We start from the raw sequence: 18,883 nt of genomic DNA on the forward strand, positions 1-18,883 counted from the left end.
CACCCCAGACAGCTGGTCAGTTCTCTAAGAACAGCTCTGTATACCCCCACTCTCACCACTATTCCTCCTTCTTCCAGTCATATTCCTAAAATTAATGGATTGACAGATTTAATAAATACATACAGAAGTGCTTCCTATATGTTATGAACTGTTCTACACGATTTACCAATATTAACTCACTTAATCTACATACTAATCCTCATGAGGTAGATATTCCATATCCCTGCTTTACAGATGGGGAAGCTAAATCACCAGGAGGTTAAATAATGCGCTTCAAAAATTACTAGAAATACCATTTGACCCAGCAATCCCTTTACTGGGTATACACCCAAAGGATTATACATCATTCTACTGTAAAGACACATGCACACGTATGTTTACTGCGGCACTGTTCACAATAGCAAGGACTTGGAACCAACCCAAATGCCCACCAATGATAGACTGGATAAAGAAAATGTGGCACATATACGCCACAGAATACTATGTAGCCATAAAAAAGGATGAGTCCATGTCCTTTGCAGGGATATGGATGAAGCTGGAAGCCATTATTCTTAGCAAACTAACACAAGAACAGAAAACCAAACACCACATGTTCTCACTCATAAGTGAGAACACATGGCCACAGGGAGGGGAACATCACACACTGGGGCCAGTCAGGGAGTGGGGGGCTAGGGGAGGGATAGTATTAGGAGAAATACCTAATGTAGATGATGAGTTGATGGGTGCAGCAAACCACCATGGCACGTGTATACCTGTGTAACAAACCTGCACGTTCTGCACATATACCCCAGAACTTACATAGTTAAAAAAAATCACAGAATCATAAAGTGGTCAAATTGGATAGAACCAGGCCATCTGGCTCCAGAGTTGCTGCCCTTAACCTCTAAGCTCATCCCCTCCTCGCCCCCAGGCCTCACACTGACACACCCTCCATAGGCCAGGGTGAGAAGAGACCAAGAGCCTTCCCTACTCAAACTTCCTCAACACACAAGCCTGCCTGGAAATGGAGGAAAGGAAAGAAATGGTATTTACATCAAGTACAGGAGGGTAGAAGTTTTAAACTGGCCGAACCTGATTTTTTAGTAACCAAAAACAATAATAATAATAATAATAATAAAAACAAGAAATTCCCAAGAGATAGCTAAGGAATAGGAATCTGACAGAGCCCAGTCAAAAGGAGGGAACGTGGGGACCAATAAAACCATTTCATAGTTGTACATTTGGAGTTCAGAGTCTCATATTAAACTAGCCATGGCCCCGATGACTCATCGCAACTGTTGGTCATACCTTGCTGAAGTACAGAGATGATCCAGAAGAGATGACACCACACCCTTGTTCTGGTTTTACAATTTCTCCCCCAATAACTTCTTGCCAGTCAGACTCCCAGCCATTCTGGTTCTCAAAATCTGACATAATTGTGGAAGGAAGGGCAGCTTCCGGGTGGCATTCAGTGCCTTGATATCCCTGGTCACACCTATGAGAGAGGAGGGCTGAGTAGGCAAGTTACAGGCCCACCTGCCAATGCAATGTCCCCCGACCTCAACCATTTCCCATGTCTTACTTTTGCTCAGGTCTTATCATTCACACTAGATTTTTCCCTACAGTGTTAATCTGGGTATGTGGTAGTAACAACCCCTCAGTTTTTCAAACTCCCCTTAAAACTGATAGAATCTTTTCTTAAAAGAAATAATGCTGTAAAGGTAGAATTTGGGCATCAAGTACTTATGAAAGAGGACATTGGTGTGTGTGCTTATGTGAGTGTGTGTTGGTCTGGGCGGGGGACAGATAGTGGGATTTCCCTATAGCCTTAAAAAGTCACATGTAAATGTCGGTCCGCTCAACCAACATGTAACTCTGGCCACATTTTAGAGTTCCTTTTTCTGATTAAACTATGCCTTTTTTAGAGTCTTTAGGTATTCAAGTGTGTTCCTCTGTCCTCATTAGCAACAATCACCATCTCCCCACGTATACAACCTTGAACTGGTGAAGTGGGATAAGAGGGCATGCAGCAGGGTTTGACTAGTGCTCTAAAACTCTCAGTGGGTGAAAAGGGAAACAATGGCAAGGCTCTTTTAATAAATTCTGACGTTGAAGCCCCAGAGGCCTTGTCTTGGGGTTAGAGTTTGAAGAATATATGGTTTCATACTTATTTTTAATGTAACCATATCTTTTACTCCTAAAATAAGAACAGAAAGGAGGACTTGTTTCTTTTGGCTATTTCATTATTTATCGGTCTATCCATATCACTCTGATGACAACTGCTGTAGTACCCTCCAGCCACAAATCTTGAGAAGCATGGACCTCATCGCGCTTTCTGGTGCACGTACCTGCATACGCCATGATCACATGAGCCATGCCCACTGCACATGTTGGGGCACTGTTGCCCAATGTAAATGCTGTCCAAAGCCCACTCGTCTTGAGCTGTGTAATAGCTCTGGCTCCAACGGAAGCGGGTGGCACTGGACCTAGAAACAAGGTATAGTATAACAAAAACAGTGTTTCAATCTTTCAGCAGTGACACTGGCACAGAATGACAGAGTCCAAAATCTTTCAGCTAACTAACTTTCTGGAACTTGAGCTTAGCTGGCATCATTTTGCTTTAATTTCCACTCAATTATTATCCAATGCAACAATTCTATCATGAAAGAAAGTTAAAGAGAAATCTGTCTATCGGATGCAATTCAGTCTTAATTTGAGCCGTTTTAAAGAAAAACACAGTATCAGATTTTGTTGGTTGCACAGATTTGTTGCTAGACAAAGTAATAAGAAAGAATATTAAAAAATAAAGACATCTACTAAACTGCTAAATTGAGCCTATCTTTTTTTTTTTTTTTTTTTTTTTGCCCAGGCTGGATTGCAATGGTGCGATCTCAGGCTCACTGCAACCTCTGCTTCCCAGGTTCAAGCCATTCTCTTGCCTCAGCTTCCCAAGTAGCTGGGATTATAGGCACACATCACCATACCCGCTAATTTTTGTATTTTTAGTAGAGACAGGGTTTCAACATGTTGGCCAGGTTGGTCTTGAACTCCTGACCTCAGATAATACACCCTCCTCAGCCTCCCAAAGGGCTGAGATTACAGGTGTGAGCCACTGTGCACTGCCAACTTAGCCTATCTTTTATAGACAAAAATGTAAGATGTTTAACCTTAGAGTAAAAGAATTTCTTACAATAAATACAGAAGTTATTAGAACACTTTCAGCTAGTTCGTAATATAAAACACAAGTTTTGTTTGGCAGTATTGTTTTGGGGTTGAGGAGACATACCACTATGTACTATATTACAAACAAGAATATCTGGATGCTAAATTCTACTCATTTCTAAAACACTAACTTGCCTGAGTTTCATGGATAAACTGATCTTAAGTGGGGATGAAAATTAAACAGTTCATTACACAGACAGAAACACTTGGGACCTTAGTTCATTGCAACGAAATGTAAAGTCCAGAGAAGTGGATATTTTGAAAGTAATGTCAAGAAGGTGTCTGTCTATTCATTGACTGCTATAAAACATTCCTTTAAAATTATAGCATATTTTTCACCTGTAGGAATTTTCAGGGGCCTGTGGTTAGTTCTTTTGGTCAAAGGGCTAAATGAAACAAAGAAACAAAAAATGATTTGCAAAATTATTGTGTATGCTCAGTTCCACTGAAGGAACATTTCCCAAGCACACTATATGCAGATACCCTTGATCTTAATGATCTGAATGATCCATTAAAGTCTATTGCGTCAATTACCCACATATTAAGTACTCCCTAAGTGCATAACAGACGGTTAAAATTCAGACTAAGCCTTTATTGTTTATTTTATCAATGATCTGTGACTAATAGGTTGTATTTTCATTCCTAGTAGGATAATACCAGGATTCACCAAGGTGCATACAGTAGACACAGGATTGCTGCCTATCAGTGCTTGTCATGGAATATACAGTGGGACAGATGCACCACCTCCTCTATGGTAATCAGTCTATATTTGTAAGCAAACAGCCATCACAATTTTCATAGTCCCACTAAGAAATGGCTTTTAGAAAAGCCTACTATAAAAGTAGATGCATTATCTTAGAGCAGAGAGCGCTACGGAATAGAAGTAAGACTTACACACCTTGTCATCCTGAAAAGGAAAGCTGACGTCACTCTTTTAAGATAGATTTTAATCTGAGTCAAGTCCATGGCCATGGGTGACTAGACTGTGAGCTCTTTGGGGATAGGGATATCTTTAGTCTCCACAGTTTGCACAGGAACTGAATAAAGTAGGGGTTCCAAAAAAGTTTGCTAAGAGAGTAAGTCAGTGAGTGGATGAACAGGTCAGTAAAGGGCAGCCTGTTTATGACTCTTCTGTAGGTAATGGAATGAAGAATGTACTAGTAGTCGGGGGACAAGGCCCCCAGGACCCTGGTTCTGCAACTTAGCAGCTGTGTGACCTTTAGTGAGAAATGTAAGCCCTCAGGGGTTTGTAGTTCCTCACCTCTCAAATAAAAGGTTTGGGCAAACTAATTTCTAAGATCCCTTCCAGCTCTCAAATATAATGATTCCTCTGCTGGTATGTTGACCAAGTGACAATTTATTTTCTTTACAGTTACATGCCTATAAAAAACCCATGGCACCCACTAATTTGAATTTTTTTCTTTACTTCCAAATGTGAAAATGGGCATAGGGAAGGGTTTCAGAAACTTGTCTTAGGTTACATAGCTTATGCTTCTAAACAGTCATACGCAGACACATTCTAAATTGCTTTCCTAAGTAAATTAATCCTTACATGCATCTTATGAACTTTTAAAAAAGATATTATTTCCTTAGGATACAAAGCTTCACGGGACAATTCCATTTAGAACCACAATCCACAGTTTAAGGTGCTAATGTTAATTAAGAGAAAAGGCAGGAAAAAGAGATTGAATATTGGCTTCAGTTTTATTGAGAAAAAAAATTAGTTGTGTGAGGCATCTCCAGCTGTCACATGTGAGAAGACAAGGTGTAAGGTTGCTGATCTGCAGCGGCGTCATTGCTATGTCTCTCCCTCAGTACAAATATTTAAATTGCCAATTTTTTCTTTCTCTCCCTTTCAAAACTAAGTAGTCTCAGGAAGAAAATCTCGTCGACTTTGAATCGAGTCTGAAAGCAGACTACTGCTGTGTGGGTCATGAAATGAAGTTGACTTGCATTTAAAATCTAAACTCTCCGGATTCCCCAAAGCAACAAAACTTGACTCCTTTATTTGATTTTTCCTTCCCATATAACTTGAAGACTGAAATGAAACAGTATTGAATTGTCTCCTCATAGTTAGGTTACCTGAGGAATCAAGGTAAATGAAGGCTGACTAAATTGTATTTTCCACCTTCAGAGTTCCTGTAATTACATTTACCCAATTATTCTGAAACTCATTCACTCATTAGGTGTTGATTTGTTTATGAAGTCAGTGACTGACAGCTGTTTGGGTCTCATTAGGCTCTGTTCTTATGTAAGTGTCTCTCATAAAAACAAAATTAATTTTCATTGAGTAACAAATTGTTCATACACAATATAATTTCTCTAAGCAGGTGTATACATTCAGTATTTCCATTCTAAGTTGCCCTATCTAGTATGTTTTCCAAAGTTAACAGATATTTGATAATGCAGGGACCACATTTGCTTTTATGCATTCAATTTATAATTGCATATGTTTAAGTCAAAACGGCAGAACAAAGATTGACCAAAAAAGATTACTGCTGCAAACTGCATTCACTTTCCCCAATGCTTGAGAAAACCTGCTATTTGCAAAGTTTTAAAATAAATAAAGTTATCAAGACTTCCAAGGAAAGCAAATATACTTTATTTTTATGGCAGAGCTTTTAAGCATTATAGATCTAAAAACAATGACAATAACTAGTAGAATATGGGTTTTTTTGGAAATGCAGCAATAATGTTTAGTTTAAATATTAGTCAGTAGGAATGTTAAGATAAATATCCTGCTGGGTTATTTGGTTTTAAAAAATATTTTCACTTTTTTTTCCCAGGGCTTTGAAGGAAATTTGGAAAAGCAGAATTAAATTACTTGTTACATATACTTAAAGGTAAATGGTCAGGGGAATAATTTAGTAGAAAATTTTAGTGAAATCTAACATCATAATCTTAACTATTTATTAAAAGAGATACTTCATAATACAACATCTCTTTAGCACATTGAGTCTCATCAAGTTAAAATTCTATTTAATTCCCCGATGTCCAGTAAGCACAACTACCATGTGCCAGGTACTCCATGGCTCTTAAATGCTTATGGGTTAATATATTTCCTTTCAGTGTCTAGTTAACACTGATGATAATTAGCCTTTTCTGACTATACTAAAACTTCCAACTCGGTGGTGCTATCTTTTGAGCTAGAAAATAATGCAGCACACAATTTGAGTGTCACAGAACTTGGGAAGGCTTTTCTGATAAGGAAAACACTTTCTGAATTTGCCTAAGCTACATTAAATAAGAATAATAGTTCATAATGTTTCTAGGGACAAAAAGACATCTCTAAAATATACTATTAGGCCAGGCGCAGTGGCTCATGCCTGTAATTTCAGTATTTTGGGAGGCCAAGACGGGCAGATCACCTGAGGTCAGGAGTTTAAGACCAGCCTGGCCAACATGACAAAACCCCATCTCCACTAAAAATGCAAAAATTAGCTGGATGTGGTGGGGCATACCTGTAGTCCCAGCTACTTGGGAGGCTGAGGCAGGAGAATCACTTGAACCCAGGAAGTGAAGGCTGCAATGAGCCAAGGTCGTGCCACTGCACTCCAGCCTGGGTGACAGAGCAAGACTCTGTCTCAAAAAAAAAAAAAAAAAAAAAAAAATACACTATCAATATTATCTTACCATCATAATTTTGAAAGTGTGCTTCACATGTCAATGAGTAAAAAACAACAATTTTTATATGAGGGAAATGTACTTAATTGTAAAATAATGAAAAAATAACCCTCAGTAGCTCTGCTTTGAATATGACCAGTATTTCAATTGTTTGAAATATTGTTTTGCATAAATTTGACATACATGCTTGGAATACCACTGAAATTAGATAAAAGTCTTGATTATATTCCCAGCAGTAGACATAAAAAAGTAGAATGCTAGAGAAAGTAGTAACTTGTTATACAAAGTGTTAGTAGAGTATCTAGGAAATGGCTCACAGTTGGAAACAGAAAAATCTGTGGAAATCAAATTTCAAGCATTTTATTCCAACTGACATAATAATGCATCCCTCAAAATATTCGAAAAGGCATTTTTACATAATGCAGGAATTCAATCTTCAACTAAAGGCATAAAAATAACTCTAGGTTGGTATCTAACCAATTGTTTTTGTGTAGAGTCTAACTTTTACATAAAGTAATCTGAGAGGGTTTATTTAGTAATTTTCTTTTTACAAAAGAGTGATTGTTAGTCAGATACTACAGAATAATATAATACTTGCCTCTTTTATGCTTTTTCTTGTGCGCAAATTACAGAATCTTAGAACTACAGGACTGGAGGGACCTGTAAGATCATGTAATTAAACCTTTTCATTGTACTTACAGGGACCTGACCTTGAAGCTGTGAATGGTTAAGATCATGTGATTAATCATCAGTAGAGCTATACTGAGAATTCAGGCCTTCTAATTTCTAGTCTAAGGCTTTTTCTTTGGGTGAGTTCATCCTGAACCAGGAATTGTTTAATTTTTTCCTCAAATATTACATTTTTTTGAGTGATCAATCTAACACAAAACAGTGTAATATTTGGGAAAAAACTATTGTGCTTTTTTCTTTCACACTATCAAATGTTTAACTTTCTTCCTAGTTTACTGAGGCCTCTGTTCCCTGGGGGATAATTTTTAGTGCTACTGAAAAAACATGAATAGAGAAAAGGTGTATATTAAGCATTTGATACACAAAAGTAAGGCTTTGCAACGAGAAAACAGCTTTGCAATCCAAATTACTTGAACTTCTAGATTCCTATATTCCTTTCTCTATGTCAAACCGAAAGTAACCGACTCATCGAGTTCTTCCATAAAAAGAAAACGCTGGGAGCAAGTAGGAAGGTCAGAAGAAGGCTAGGACAGTTTGGAAATCACATTTTCCTACTTGTCATTAGCTCTCTTTTTCAAATATTATTCATAAAAAAGAAAGGTTTTGGTCTTTTGATAATGAAATAAAAAGAATAAACATCTTGCCATTTTACTTAACTTGCCTTCATATACAAGTCATACTTGAATCAATAGAGATAGAACTGAATCAAAAGGGATAGTCAAAGTTAAAGTGACAGCCATATCTAAAGATGTCATCTCACCAAGTTTTCTGTGGAAGAAGCACTATGACTCTTCTCCACTGTGTGAACTCACTGGCATGGTAAATACTTGCTGATGTAAATTCCTGACAACTTGGCATACTTGGAAGACATTCCTGAAAGAAAGTTAGGCACAAATCAAATCCAGCTTCTGTCTTCCTCAGGTGAAATATGTCTACTTACCCACTGTAAGTGAAAAAGACCTTAGAGAAATCTAATGTCATAATCTTAACTATTTGTGATATGGAAACAATCCATGATTTTTCTTTCCATGAAGCTAAAACTTCATAGAAAGTCTTAAAATTATTTAAGTAATAATTTCAAATGAGGTGCATAATGAAATTGAGTATTTCCCAATACTCGCACGTACAAACAGACATGGATTAGGATGCTGTTTTTAGGCCTGTTATCATAACACTGGCATTTGGTAAAAATTAGTTTATTCATTATGATATTTATTCATTTATTGCAATGGCACATGGCTAAGATATATATGAATTTTATTCCAAGATATTTCTTCTTTTTTTCTAAAGACAAGAGAGACCACATTCTTAATATGGTCTACCTACAGGTAGAGACAGATGAAGACACCTTACAGGGAAAAAAGAAAGGGACACATTTATAAAGAAAGAGGGTTAGAGAAAATAATACCGAAAACATCATTTGAGGGTAGCCAGTTTTGGAAGTTATTTTCTTTTTTTTTTTATATTTCCAATTACTCTTTAATATCTGTCGTGAAGAATGTGGCATTTTTGTAATCCTTTGCTGACTTTATGTTAATTCTAAGTTACAAATATTAAATAACACTGTTACCTAAACTTCTAGAACTGCAATTTTTTTTTTTTGGCTTGCTAGGTAAAAGGCAGGTTACCTGTCACAAGGTTTAGGGAAACTAGACTTACTTCTTGGACGAGGTGCCAGGTAAGGCCGTGGTTGGTTGAGTACTCCAGCTTCACCTGGTTGTCCATGTGTGGGGTGTATTTCTGGCCACATCCCATCACCAAACTGAACTGAATCATATAGCACGCTCCTATCTGCATTGATTGTGTTTCCACATAGCGCATACTTGAGGCAAGTTTAGAATCTCCTGTAAAACTGAAAGAGACAGAGATGGAAATCAGAAAATTCTAAACACAATGTATTAGAGAAAAATTAAATTATTCACCTCACACTATACACCAAAATAATTTCATTTTACTTATTTAAACCTTGCCAAATTCTAGAATGGATTTCAGTAAATCTAATAAATGCAATTTGAAATAAGCTTTCAAAGATGAAACTTTTTTTAAAAAGTTAATATCTATAGTTGTCAAATGTACCTAAAATTGGGTACCCACTCATATATTGCTCATGAGTATAAACCTTTTTTTTTTTTTTTTTGAGATGGAGTCTCGCTCTGCAGCCCAGGCTGGAGTGCAGTGGTGCCATCTTGGCTCACTGCAAGCTCCGCCTCCTGGGTTCATGCCATTCTTCTGCCTCAGCCTCCCCAGTAGCTCGGAATACAGGTGCCCGCCACCACGCCCCAGCTAATTTTTTGTATTTTTAGTAGAGACGGGGTTTCCCCCTGTTAGCCAGGATGGTCTCGATCTCCTGACCTCGTGATCCACCCACCTCAGCCTCCCAAAGTGCTGGGATTACAGGTGTGAACCACCACACTTGGCAAGTCTAAACCTTTTGACTCATTAATCTCACTTCTTGAAATCTATCCTGAGAAAATAATTTTAAATTTAGAGACAGCTTTATAAAATACAAAACGTATTACAGGATTACTGCTAATAGTAATTGGTAACAATGTCAATGTCAAAATGGAAGGCCTAAGTAAAATGGTAGAGCACTTGAAAGAACATTATCCATCTTTCAAATATTTATAGATAATATAATCACATTAAAGTGTATATGATGAAATAAGTCTTAAAAAGTCATAAAATTATGCACGAAGGAAATTCACCAGAATGTTTTTGGTAGCTGTGTTTGGTGGCAGAAAATTTGCGATTTATAATTTTCTTTTTGTTTTCCTTATTTTTCAAATGGCCTTTAATACTCATGGGTTAAGTACTGAAAACATCGTAATATAGTTTTAATGGTTGTGTCTCAAATCAGTAAAATTCACATCTTACTGGGTCCCGATTGAGTACTACATAATTGCAAACTGTTTGAAGGCAGGCAAATTAATTTTTAAGAGAAAACTACTCGGGAGTTTGTAATCTATCAGAGAAGATTAAAATATAGGCACATTATATTGTAGTTACATGAGTCAATGTAAATATTCCCAGGGTCAATCGCACTAAGGTTTGTCCATCACAGTACTTGTTTCTGCTATTCTGAAGCAGTTTCAGTACCATTGTTAGTAAACCTGTTAGTCAACAGTAAACCTGTTAGTCAGAAGGCATAGCTGATGTGGACACAAAGGCTAAGGCAATACTCTGTGAAATCGTTGAGATATTTAATACATTTTCTTAATTACCTTTTGCTAAATCAGCCAAATAAGGATAACTATTCTGACTTGCTTCTTGCAGAGATTAAGATGTTATTTAATGACAGAATATTGTCCACATAGAGGATTACCATGGACTTAAACTCAAGGTTAAAATACAAGCAGCTTTCCCCAACAGAATAATTACTGCTTAACTAATAGTTTTAAAACTAAGGTTTTGCAATTGGACAATGAAGAGAGGAATAAAATGGAAAAGCCCCATTCTCTGCTTTAATTGAATGGTCAATAAAAGAAAGGGAAAAATTATATTAAATACTGCTAGTCTTGCAAATTCAGTTAAGAGATAGCAAATGCCACAACTTGTTTATCATTGTTGTTAAAGACGTCTACCATTTGTGCAATCTAGGCCATGTCCTAAGACACAATACCCACATTACTTTCCTTAGTTTCATCTTTCAGTAACTCTGTTTAGTAGGAATAATTATTTCTTTTTAACAGATGAGAAAATAGGGCTAGTAAATGGGACACTCAATGAGAAATCAGCTTTGCCTGACTGTAAAGCTTCTTAACCAATACACTATATCTTTGTCTTCCTATTACTCTAAGATTGGGAGAGAAAAAATCCTGCATTTTGGAGTAATTTTTTAATTTTTGTTTTGTTTATAGTGAATTTACAAATCACTAACTTTCAGTTACTATGCAATGATACTCTGATGTTAAAAATATAAAACCATGATTGCTGTTATGTGTTTGGATCCACAGGATGCAATTTGGAAAATATCAAGCTGTAGAATGCAATTTTTAGCAATATTGGAAAAAATAAAAGAAATCAACACAGAATAAAAATAGTAGTAAGCCATAGAGGCACACACTTGCCTATATTGCTCCTAGGGTCTTTTAAGTAGGCAAAAGAAATCCCAAATGCTTATCTCTGTAAGAAACAGGCATTGCTTTTAGCTTCAAGGGTTAAATGTCTCTCTAGTATCCTTTATGAGGAAGATAATTAGAGGCATCCAACTAGGCTTCAACTGTTTGCTTTAAAGATACACCAGTCTCCTGGGCATCTGGGGAGAAAGCCTAATAGCGCCTGGTAGTACATGGGCTGAAGGGTCTGCAAATGACAGAGCCAACAATGCTTTCTCACTCACGCCATGAACAGTATTTCCCCACCTGACCATTTCTGAAATAACTCAAGATTATTTTTACCATCAGCATCTTGTAAATTTCTCCCTTCTGAGATGGTTTTGTGTCCTCACAATTCTATACAGAAACAGAAGGAAATGTTGTGTTTTACAACTATTGCCTGCATCTAATGTTTGCATAATTACAAATGTAGCTATGAAATTGGCTGAAGAGAGGAAGTATTCAATGCTGAGGAGAGTTGTGTGCTTGTGAGCTATTTTGGAATACCTGATAACAGATTTTAAAGGTGCCAAGACACCAAGAGAGAAACAAGATAAAAATTACGTAAAATAATAGGTTAAATAAGCGAAATTAAGGCAGTTAAACAATGATAACAAAATTTTTGCTTAGCAACTGTATCTGTTCAACTGGTAGAATAGGAGCCTAGAGTTATTTGGTGTTTCCTATTTCCTATTGCAAATGCTTTGGTGGGGGCTGATCCAGCTGCCAGTCACAGCCTCTTCCTTTTAGCCACTATCCAGTGATTGGTCTAGGCGTGGCCATGCGTCCAGCAATGGGTTCTCACCAATGAGATGTAAGTAAAAGGTGGAAGGTGAATTTATGCATTTGGCTTTCATTATCAGTGTTTTAAAAGGGAACCAATGGAATTGGCTGCCACATCCTTTTCCCTGTTGCTCCTATGGTCATCTTTCCTCTCTGAGTGCAGCAGCCATTTTGTGACAATAATGGAACATTATTAGATAAAGACCTCTCTGCTGAGATAGCGGAACAGAAAAGTGAGAGAATCTGGGTCCCAGTGGCCTTCTTAAGGTGCTCACAAGCCCAGGACTGCCTATTCTAGGACTGCTTGTTACAAATGACAGCTAAGCCTCTTTACTTTCATTTATGTCATGGTCAGTCTTTTCTTGTGTTTGTTGTAATCTAGAGCTGAACGCATTTCTAAGCGATACATCTGTCATACTTCCTGGTACTATATGATATCTTTCCTGATGCCTTAATCTGAAGCAAAATAACACAGAAAAGCACCTTAAACTCCAGACCATTCATAGTATTAGTCCACTTGATTAAATTTCTGGTTTATTTAAGACTGGCAGTGATACTCAGTCTGTTTTTTTTCCACAGACTATGCATTTCACAGACTGATCCTTTAACTTACAAAACTGCTCCTCTTCGCTGCTTGTCTAAATCAAGATACATTTATAAAGGCAAACATGAGGCTGAACTTCTTTTCTGTTACAGTCATAGGAACAGAAAAGAACAGCCCACATCAGCATTTTGGGGAGAAATTCTGGAGAGAGAAGGCACTGCGAATCAGGAGGCTTAGCTTTATTTATATTGACTTGCAAGGGTGCCTCAAAAATAAAGCTCCTACATCTAATTGCAAGATTTAATGAGAGAATGGGGATAACTCCACTTAGGACAGGATTACCTTTCTAGCCCTGTTTATTCCCACCTCTAAGAAGGCTAGTAGGCTATGACACTGGCCAAATGGATAAGAGCCTGGTGGAATTTGAGTCTCCATAGTTCTCTGCTTAGTCCATACTACAGCACCTTTGCTTCACCCTCCCTTGCTTAATCTCATGTATTGCTGAGGATCTGTTTTTTGATCAGGTTGGAAGCCTGTCCACAGGGAGGGATCATATCTTATTCATCTCTGCATCCCCTAAAGCCCTCAGAACCTTGCCTACAACTCACAGAAGCACATTGTTTTGGACATCATGATTTTCTAACAGCTGGATTATCTCACTTGACCTTTGAGTCAGGACCCTCTGGGAGACCAACAGCGATCCTTAACATTGTGTTATGGAGAAGGAAAATGGAGAAGCTGAGTTGCTGGCCTCAGGGTCACACAGGTACTAAAAAGCTAGAAACTAGGCCTTCTGGGTTCTCCTTTGAAGTCCTTTCTACTATATCCTGCCTCTCAAAGGCTCCCAAGGAATGTTTGTTAAATAAAATGAGCATGTGAGTGAGGTCTCTCAACTGGGGAGTAGGGAAGTTTAACAAAGCTATAGTTACTTAAATGCTGTAATGGATACCGACAAGGTTTTGAGGTTATCTTCACTTAAGTAAATCAGTTTCTGCATTTTCCCAGAGCCTCTTTCCCATCTCCAGAAAAAAGCCTCTTTTATATGAAAGGCAGACACACATAGCCAAAGTAAGTAGGCCACAAAGTTCCTTAGAAGCAAATTCATGTCAAACAGCCAAGCTACCTACGGAACTGAACCATTTTTTACAACTGAGCCCATCTCTTTAAGAGCAGTTTAGTATATAAGTCAGTATGGATGAAATCTCACTATTCATGTGCCATAAGAGAAGCTAATGCATCCATATTTACATTTCTTAGAAAGCTAAGCAACATTCTATTATTTTCAAGTGTCCCACAGAAAAAACAGGTCTGCAGAGCTCATTTCTAGAAAAACAGAAGAGCCATACAATGTTGTTTTTGTTTTGATACCATTCAGAAGTTATATTCATCTGAAGAAGAGGAGGTGAATGAATCTAAGCCTCTCCAATATCATTCTTTTATTGGTTATGTTCTTGTAATCACCGAAGAAATGTTTACTAGATGAGATAAACTTGTTGATGTCGTGGGCTTAAAGGCAGCATTTTAACTCACTTGTTATTTCTATGATATTACATTTCAAAACAAATAACCATATTATTTTAGTGGATTTTAGAAATTGTACACTTAATGGATAAAACAACCTGATAATATAAAAGCAGCATTTTTTAAAAGGTAAAAATGTGCAATTCCACCTTCTAAAGATGACCACAAAATGTACAGTTTTTTGGTAAAAAACTTCCAGACAGTTTTTCTCATGTGTACACACACATTACTTTTCTTTTTTTTAAAAAATTATGACATCATAGTACATCTGCTTTACTCCTTTGTACAACATTTCATTGCCATCTTTCTATATTGAAAAAATATGGTGAGACATTTTGATTTTTAATGAATCAAGCCAATCTTCAATTATAAAAATTTGGGGAGGCTGTTTTCACTTGTTTACTATTATAAGCAATGCTTCTATAATATACATCCTTGTATATCTTTGTGCACTTATCCAATTGTCTCTTTGGGTTAAATTCCTAAAAGCACATTGCTTCATTAAAGCAAACGCACACTTAAAAAGTTGACACTTATTGTCAAGCTGCCCTCCAAAAAGATTGCACCAAGTTACATTTACCAAGAACATCAACAATGACTGAGGTGCCAATTCTTCCTACTTGTCAACACTGAACTTTGATGACATTTTTTGTTTTGGCCACTTTATGCCTACACTCTCTTAATCTATATTTTTTTATTACTAAACAAATTTAGAAGCTATTCATGTTTATTGGCTGCACACATATACATGTATACACGTATATGTATACATATACGTGTATACCTACATGCATACATATACATGTACATATATATGCTAAATCTTGCCTGTTAATTACTGCCATAGTTTGGATGTTTGTCCCTCCAAATCTCATTTTGAAATTTGTTCCCTAATGCTGAAGATGGGGCCTAATGGGAGATATTTGGGCCATGGTGTTGGATCTTTCATGAATGACTTGGTACTGTCCTTGAGGTAATGAGTGAGTTCTTGCTTTCTTAGTTTCCCTGAGAGCTGGTTCTTAGAAACAGCCTGATACCTCCCTGCCCTCTCTCCTGCTTCCTTTGTCTTCATGTCATCTCTGTACCTACTGGCTCCCCTTCTCCTTCTGCCAAGAGTGGAAGCAGCCTGAATCCCTTACCAGAGGCAAATGTTGGCACTGTACTTCTTGTACAGTCTGCAGAACTGTGAGCTAAATAAACCTCTTTTCTTTACAAATTACCCAGCCTCGGGTATTCCTTTATAGGAACACAAATGAACTAAGACAATTACCTTCTTAATTTGTCTATGCTCTCACTTATTTTTTGTTTGCTTGATCCATCAAGCACTAGAGCAGAAAATTAAAATAACACTCTAAGTTACTGTGGTTGTAATTTTCCATTTGTAATTTGAACAGGTTTTGCATGATAGTCCCCATTCTACGATATTCAATGTGTGGAGACACTGACTGATTTTGCCTTCCCATGGGCCCCTCCCTCTGACAGCATCACCTGTCACTGGTCTCTAGCCTCTCTTTTCTGCCTAGAAGAGGCAGCAGCTACAGCTCCAAACAAATTTGAAATCTCTCTACCAATGCATTTTGGCATGTATTTACCCAATACTTCATTTAAAATGTCTTTATGGATTTCTAAGTGGACAGACAACTTCTTATTTATCTAGATAAGATTTTCGGGTTATGTCAGGAATCAAAAATCTTTTGGAATACATGTGCTTCTCAGCATCTGTTTCAGGCTCTTTTTATACTTTTTGCCCTTAGCACCTGTGTTGTTTTGCTTATCTTTACCTTTCCTATTTAAAGTTCACAGTGTATATTCTTCAGCTTTTTCATTCCCATTCCCATTCTCTCAGTTTGGAAATTTATACATAGTTCTTCAATTCAGGGCTAGAATCTTACTTTAAGCTAGATAAACTCTTTAGTAAAAAGCATAAGTTGAGTTTCTTGGCTGCTGTTAATTAAGTATTTGGATTGGCCGGGTGCGGTGGCTTACACCTGTAATCCCAGCACTTTGGGAGGCCAAGGTGGGCAGATCACGAGGTCAGGAGATCGAGACCATCCTGGCTAACATGGTGAAACTCAGTCTCTACTAAAAATACAAAAAGACAAAATTAGCCAGGCGTGGTGGCGGGCACCTGTAGTCCCAGCTACTCGGGAGGCAGAGGCAGGAGAATGGCATGAATGCAGGAGGCGTAGCTTGCAGTGAGCCGAGATCATGCCACTGCACTCCTGCCTAGGTGACAGAGTGAGACTCTGTCTCAAAAAAAAAAAAAAAAAAAAAAAATTCAGCATTTACAGAAAGATGCTATCCAATGAAAACTCAGCATCAAATTGGGTGCTTAGTGGCAGTTTACTCTCAAGGATCAGCTAACTTCATGGGAGATAGAATTGGGAGGAATGTGTCCACTGTGAGGTTCAGGTTGTCTGTACGCAATGGCCATGATGACCACAAATGAACGCTGTCTCCTCTTTCTAACCAGGCTATGCGGACTTGCAGCGGTGCTGCTGTGGGACGGAAGATTCTTCCAGAAGCCTCAGAGAGCAGCTCCTCCACCCCTTCTGTTGAAGTCCAGATTCCATTTTCAGGCCAGCCACTCGCCTGTGTCTCCTGTGAAATTAGGCCAATTTACCCAACATTCCAGATGCCAGCAACTAATTCCAAAAACTTTAACAAATATATAGTTTTAAAGTTTATAGAAATTTGTTGGTGAGATCATGGTTTCAAAGATTTCTGTCAAGTTTCTGTTGATAAGTCTTCCTTGTGCCCACCTCACGGCATTTTTTAGAAAATGCGTATCAGCTGGAGCAATCTGTGGATGAAAAAGCAAACCTCTGCTAGGTGCCCACTGGAGGGGGAGTCAGTGCAAAGCACAACGTGGGCTGTGTCCCCCAGAGAATAAGGGAGAGAGGGAGACCAAAGGTCAGACAGGGGCCGACTGCAGGAGACCATGCACCCAGGGAAGAATTGATCCTCACCGCTCTCGTGGTGCCTGCCAGTCTTTTGTCAGGAAAGTAAGAGTGTGTGTGTGTATGTGTGTGTGTGTGTGTAGACGAGTTGTCAGGGGCAATATTTCCCTGCCACTAATGTGGGGATGAGGGTGATGAGAAGAGCCTTCGCTGTTTCCAGCTTCTCCTGCTTCTGTCCTCCACTTCTGATATGGTTTGACTGTGCCCCACCGAAATCTCATCTTGCACTGTGGTGCCCATAATTCCTACGTGTTGTGGGAGGGACCCAGTGGGAGATAACTGAATGATGGGGGTGGGTTCACCCATACTGTTCTCATGGTAGTGAATAAGTCTCATGAGAACTGATGGTTTTATAAGGGGAAACCCCTTTTGCTTGACTCTCATTTTCTCTCGTCTGCCGCCATGTAAGACATGCCTTTTGCCTTCTGCCATGATTGTGAGGCCTCCTCAGTCACGTGGAACTGTGAGTCCATTAAACCTCTTTTTCTTTATAAATTGCCCAGTCTCAGGTATGTCTTCATTAGCAACGTGAGAATGGACTAACACAACTTCAATTCATCTCTGATCTCAGGCTATGACGAACTCCCTGACTCCTGTTTTTCTTATGTTGCATCCACATTATCTCCAGATTCAATTTTGGCTGAAGAGAACTCACATGATCCACAATTTTTTTTTTTTTGAGATGGAGTCTCACTCTGTCGCCCAGGCTGGAGTAACAGGGGCATGATCTCGGCTCACTGCAACCTCCGCCTCCTAGGTTCAAGTGATTCTCCTGCCTCAGCCTCCCGAGTAGCTGGGATTATAGATGCGCACCACCACACCCAGCTAATTTTTGTATTTTTAGTAGAGATAAGGTTTCATCATGTTGGCCAGGCTGGTCTTGAACTCTTGACCTCAAGTGATCCACCCTCCCAAAGTGCTGGGATTACAGGCATAAATCACCATGCCTGGCCTAACCTGATCCACATTTATACTACTTATCATTAGGATTTGCCCTTTCAACACACTCCTGTCTCTCTCAGTTCTTTTCTGTCTCCTCTATTTCCTTGAACATCACTCCCTTTTGGAACAGAACACACTGGTTGATGTAGTCAGGTCTGATGCCCTGGCTGAAAACATTTAGCATGCAGGGGAGAGAGAAAATACATGAGGAATCTTTGAAATTATCTTTCTTTTTCCTTCCAACTATGTGCAACCAAGTGCCTTATTTAGAGCATACTCAAGCAGAGCCATTTTAAGACTTTTGAGGATCTTGATACTTTTAATTTTGGAAATTTCATCTCACTTCATAGAAAACATATTAAAATGCACCTATGTCTCACATTAAATATAAATATTTTGGGCTGCAAAAAGTACCCAAACGGATTTTGTAACATTGCCTTTAAATTTCATTTGGCTACTAGTAATGCATTTAATATACTTTTGGCTGTGATTTCTCAGCATACTAAGGAATGTGACCAAAATAT

General features: G+C 38.2%; 1 protein-coding gene across 2 annotated transcripts in view; it reads right to left on the reverse strand.

Moving 5' to 3' along the window:
• Nucleotides 1-18,883, reverse strand: part of RELN (reelin) — a 520,317-nt gene that overhangs the window by 138,870 nt on the left and 362,564 nt on the right. For both annotated transcript variants that reach the window (XM_025380191.1, XM_025380192.1), the window contains exons 21-24: nt 9,175-9,367; nt 8,276-8,388; nt 2,328-2,465; nt 1,288-1,474 (exon numbers count right to left, since the gene is read on the reverse strand). In XM_025380191.1, the coding sequence (XP_025235976.1) occupies nt 1,288-1,474; nt 2,328-2,465; nt 8,276-8,388; nt 9,175-9,367 (631 nt within the window). The remainder of the gene's footprint in view (nt 1-1,287; nt 1,475-2,327; nt 2,466-8,275; nt 8,389-9,174; nt 9,368-18,883) is intronic.

The sequence above is a fragment of the Theropithecus gelada genome, chromosome 3 (assembly GCF_003255815.1).
Source record: "Theropithecus gelada isolate Dixy chromosome 3, Tgel_1.0, whole genome shotgun sequence".
Lineage (NCBI taxonomy): Eukaryota > Metazoa > Chordata > Mammalia > Primates > Cercopithecidae > Theropithecus > Theropithecus gelada.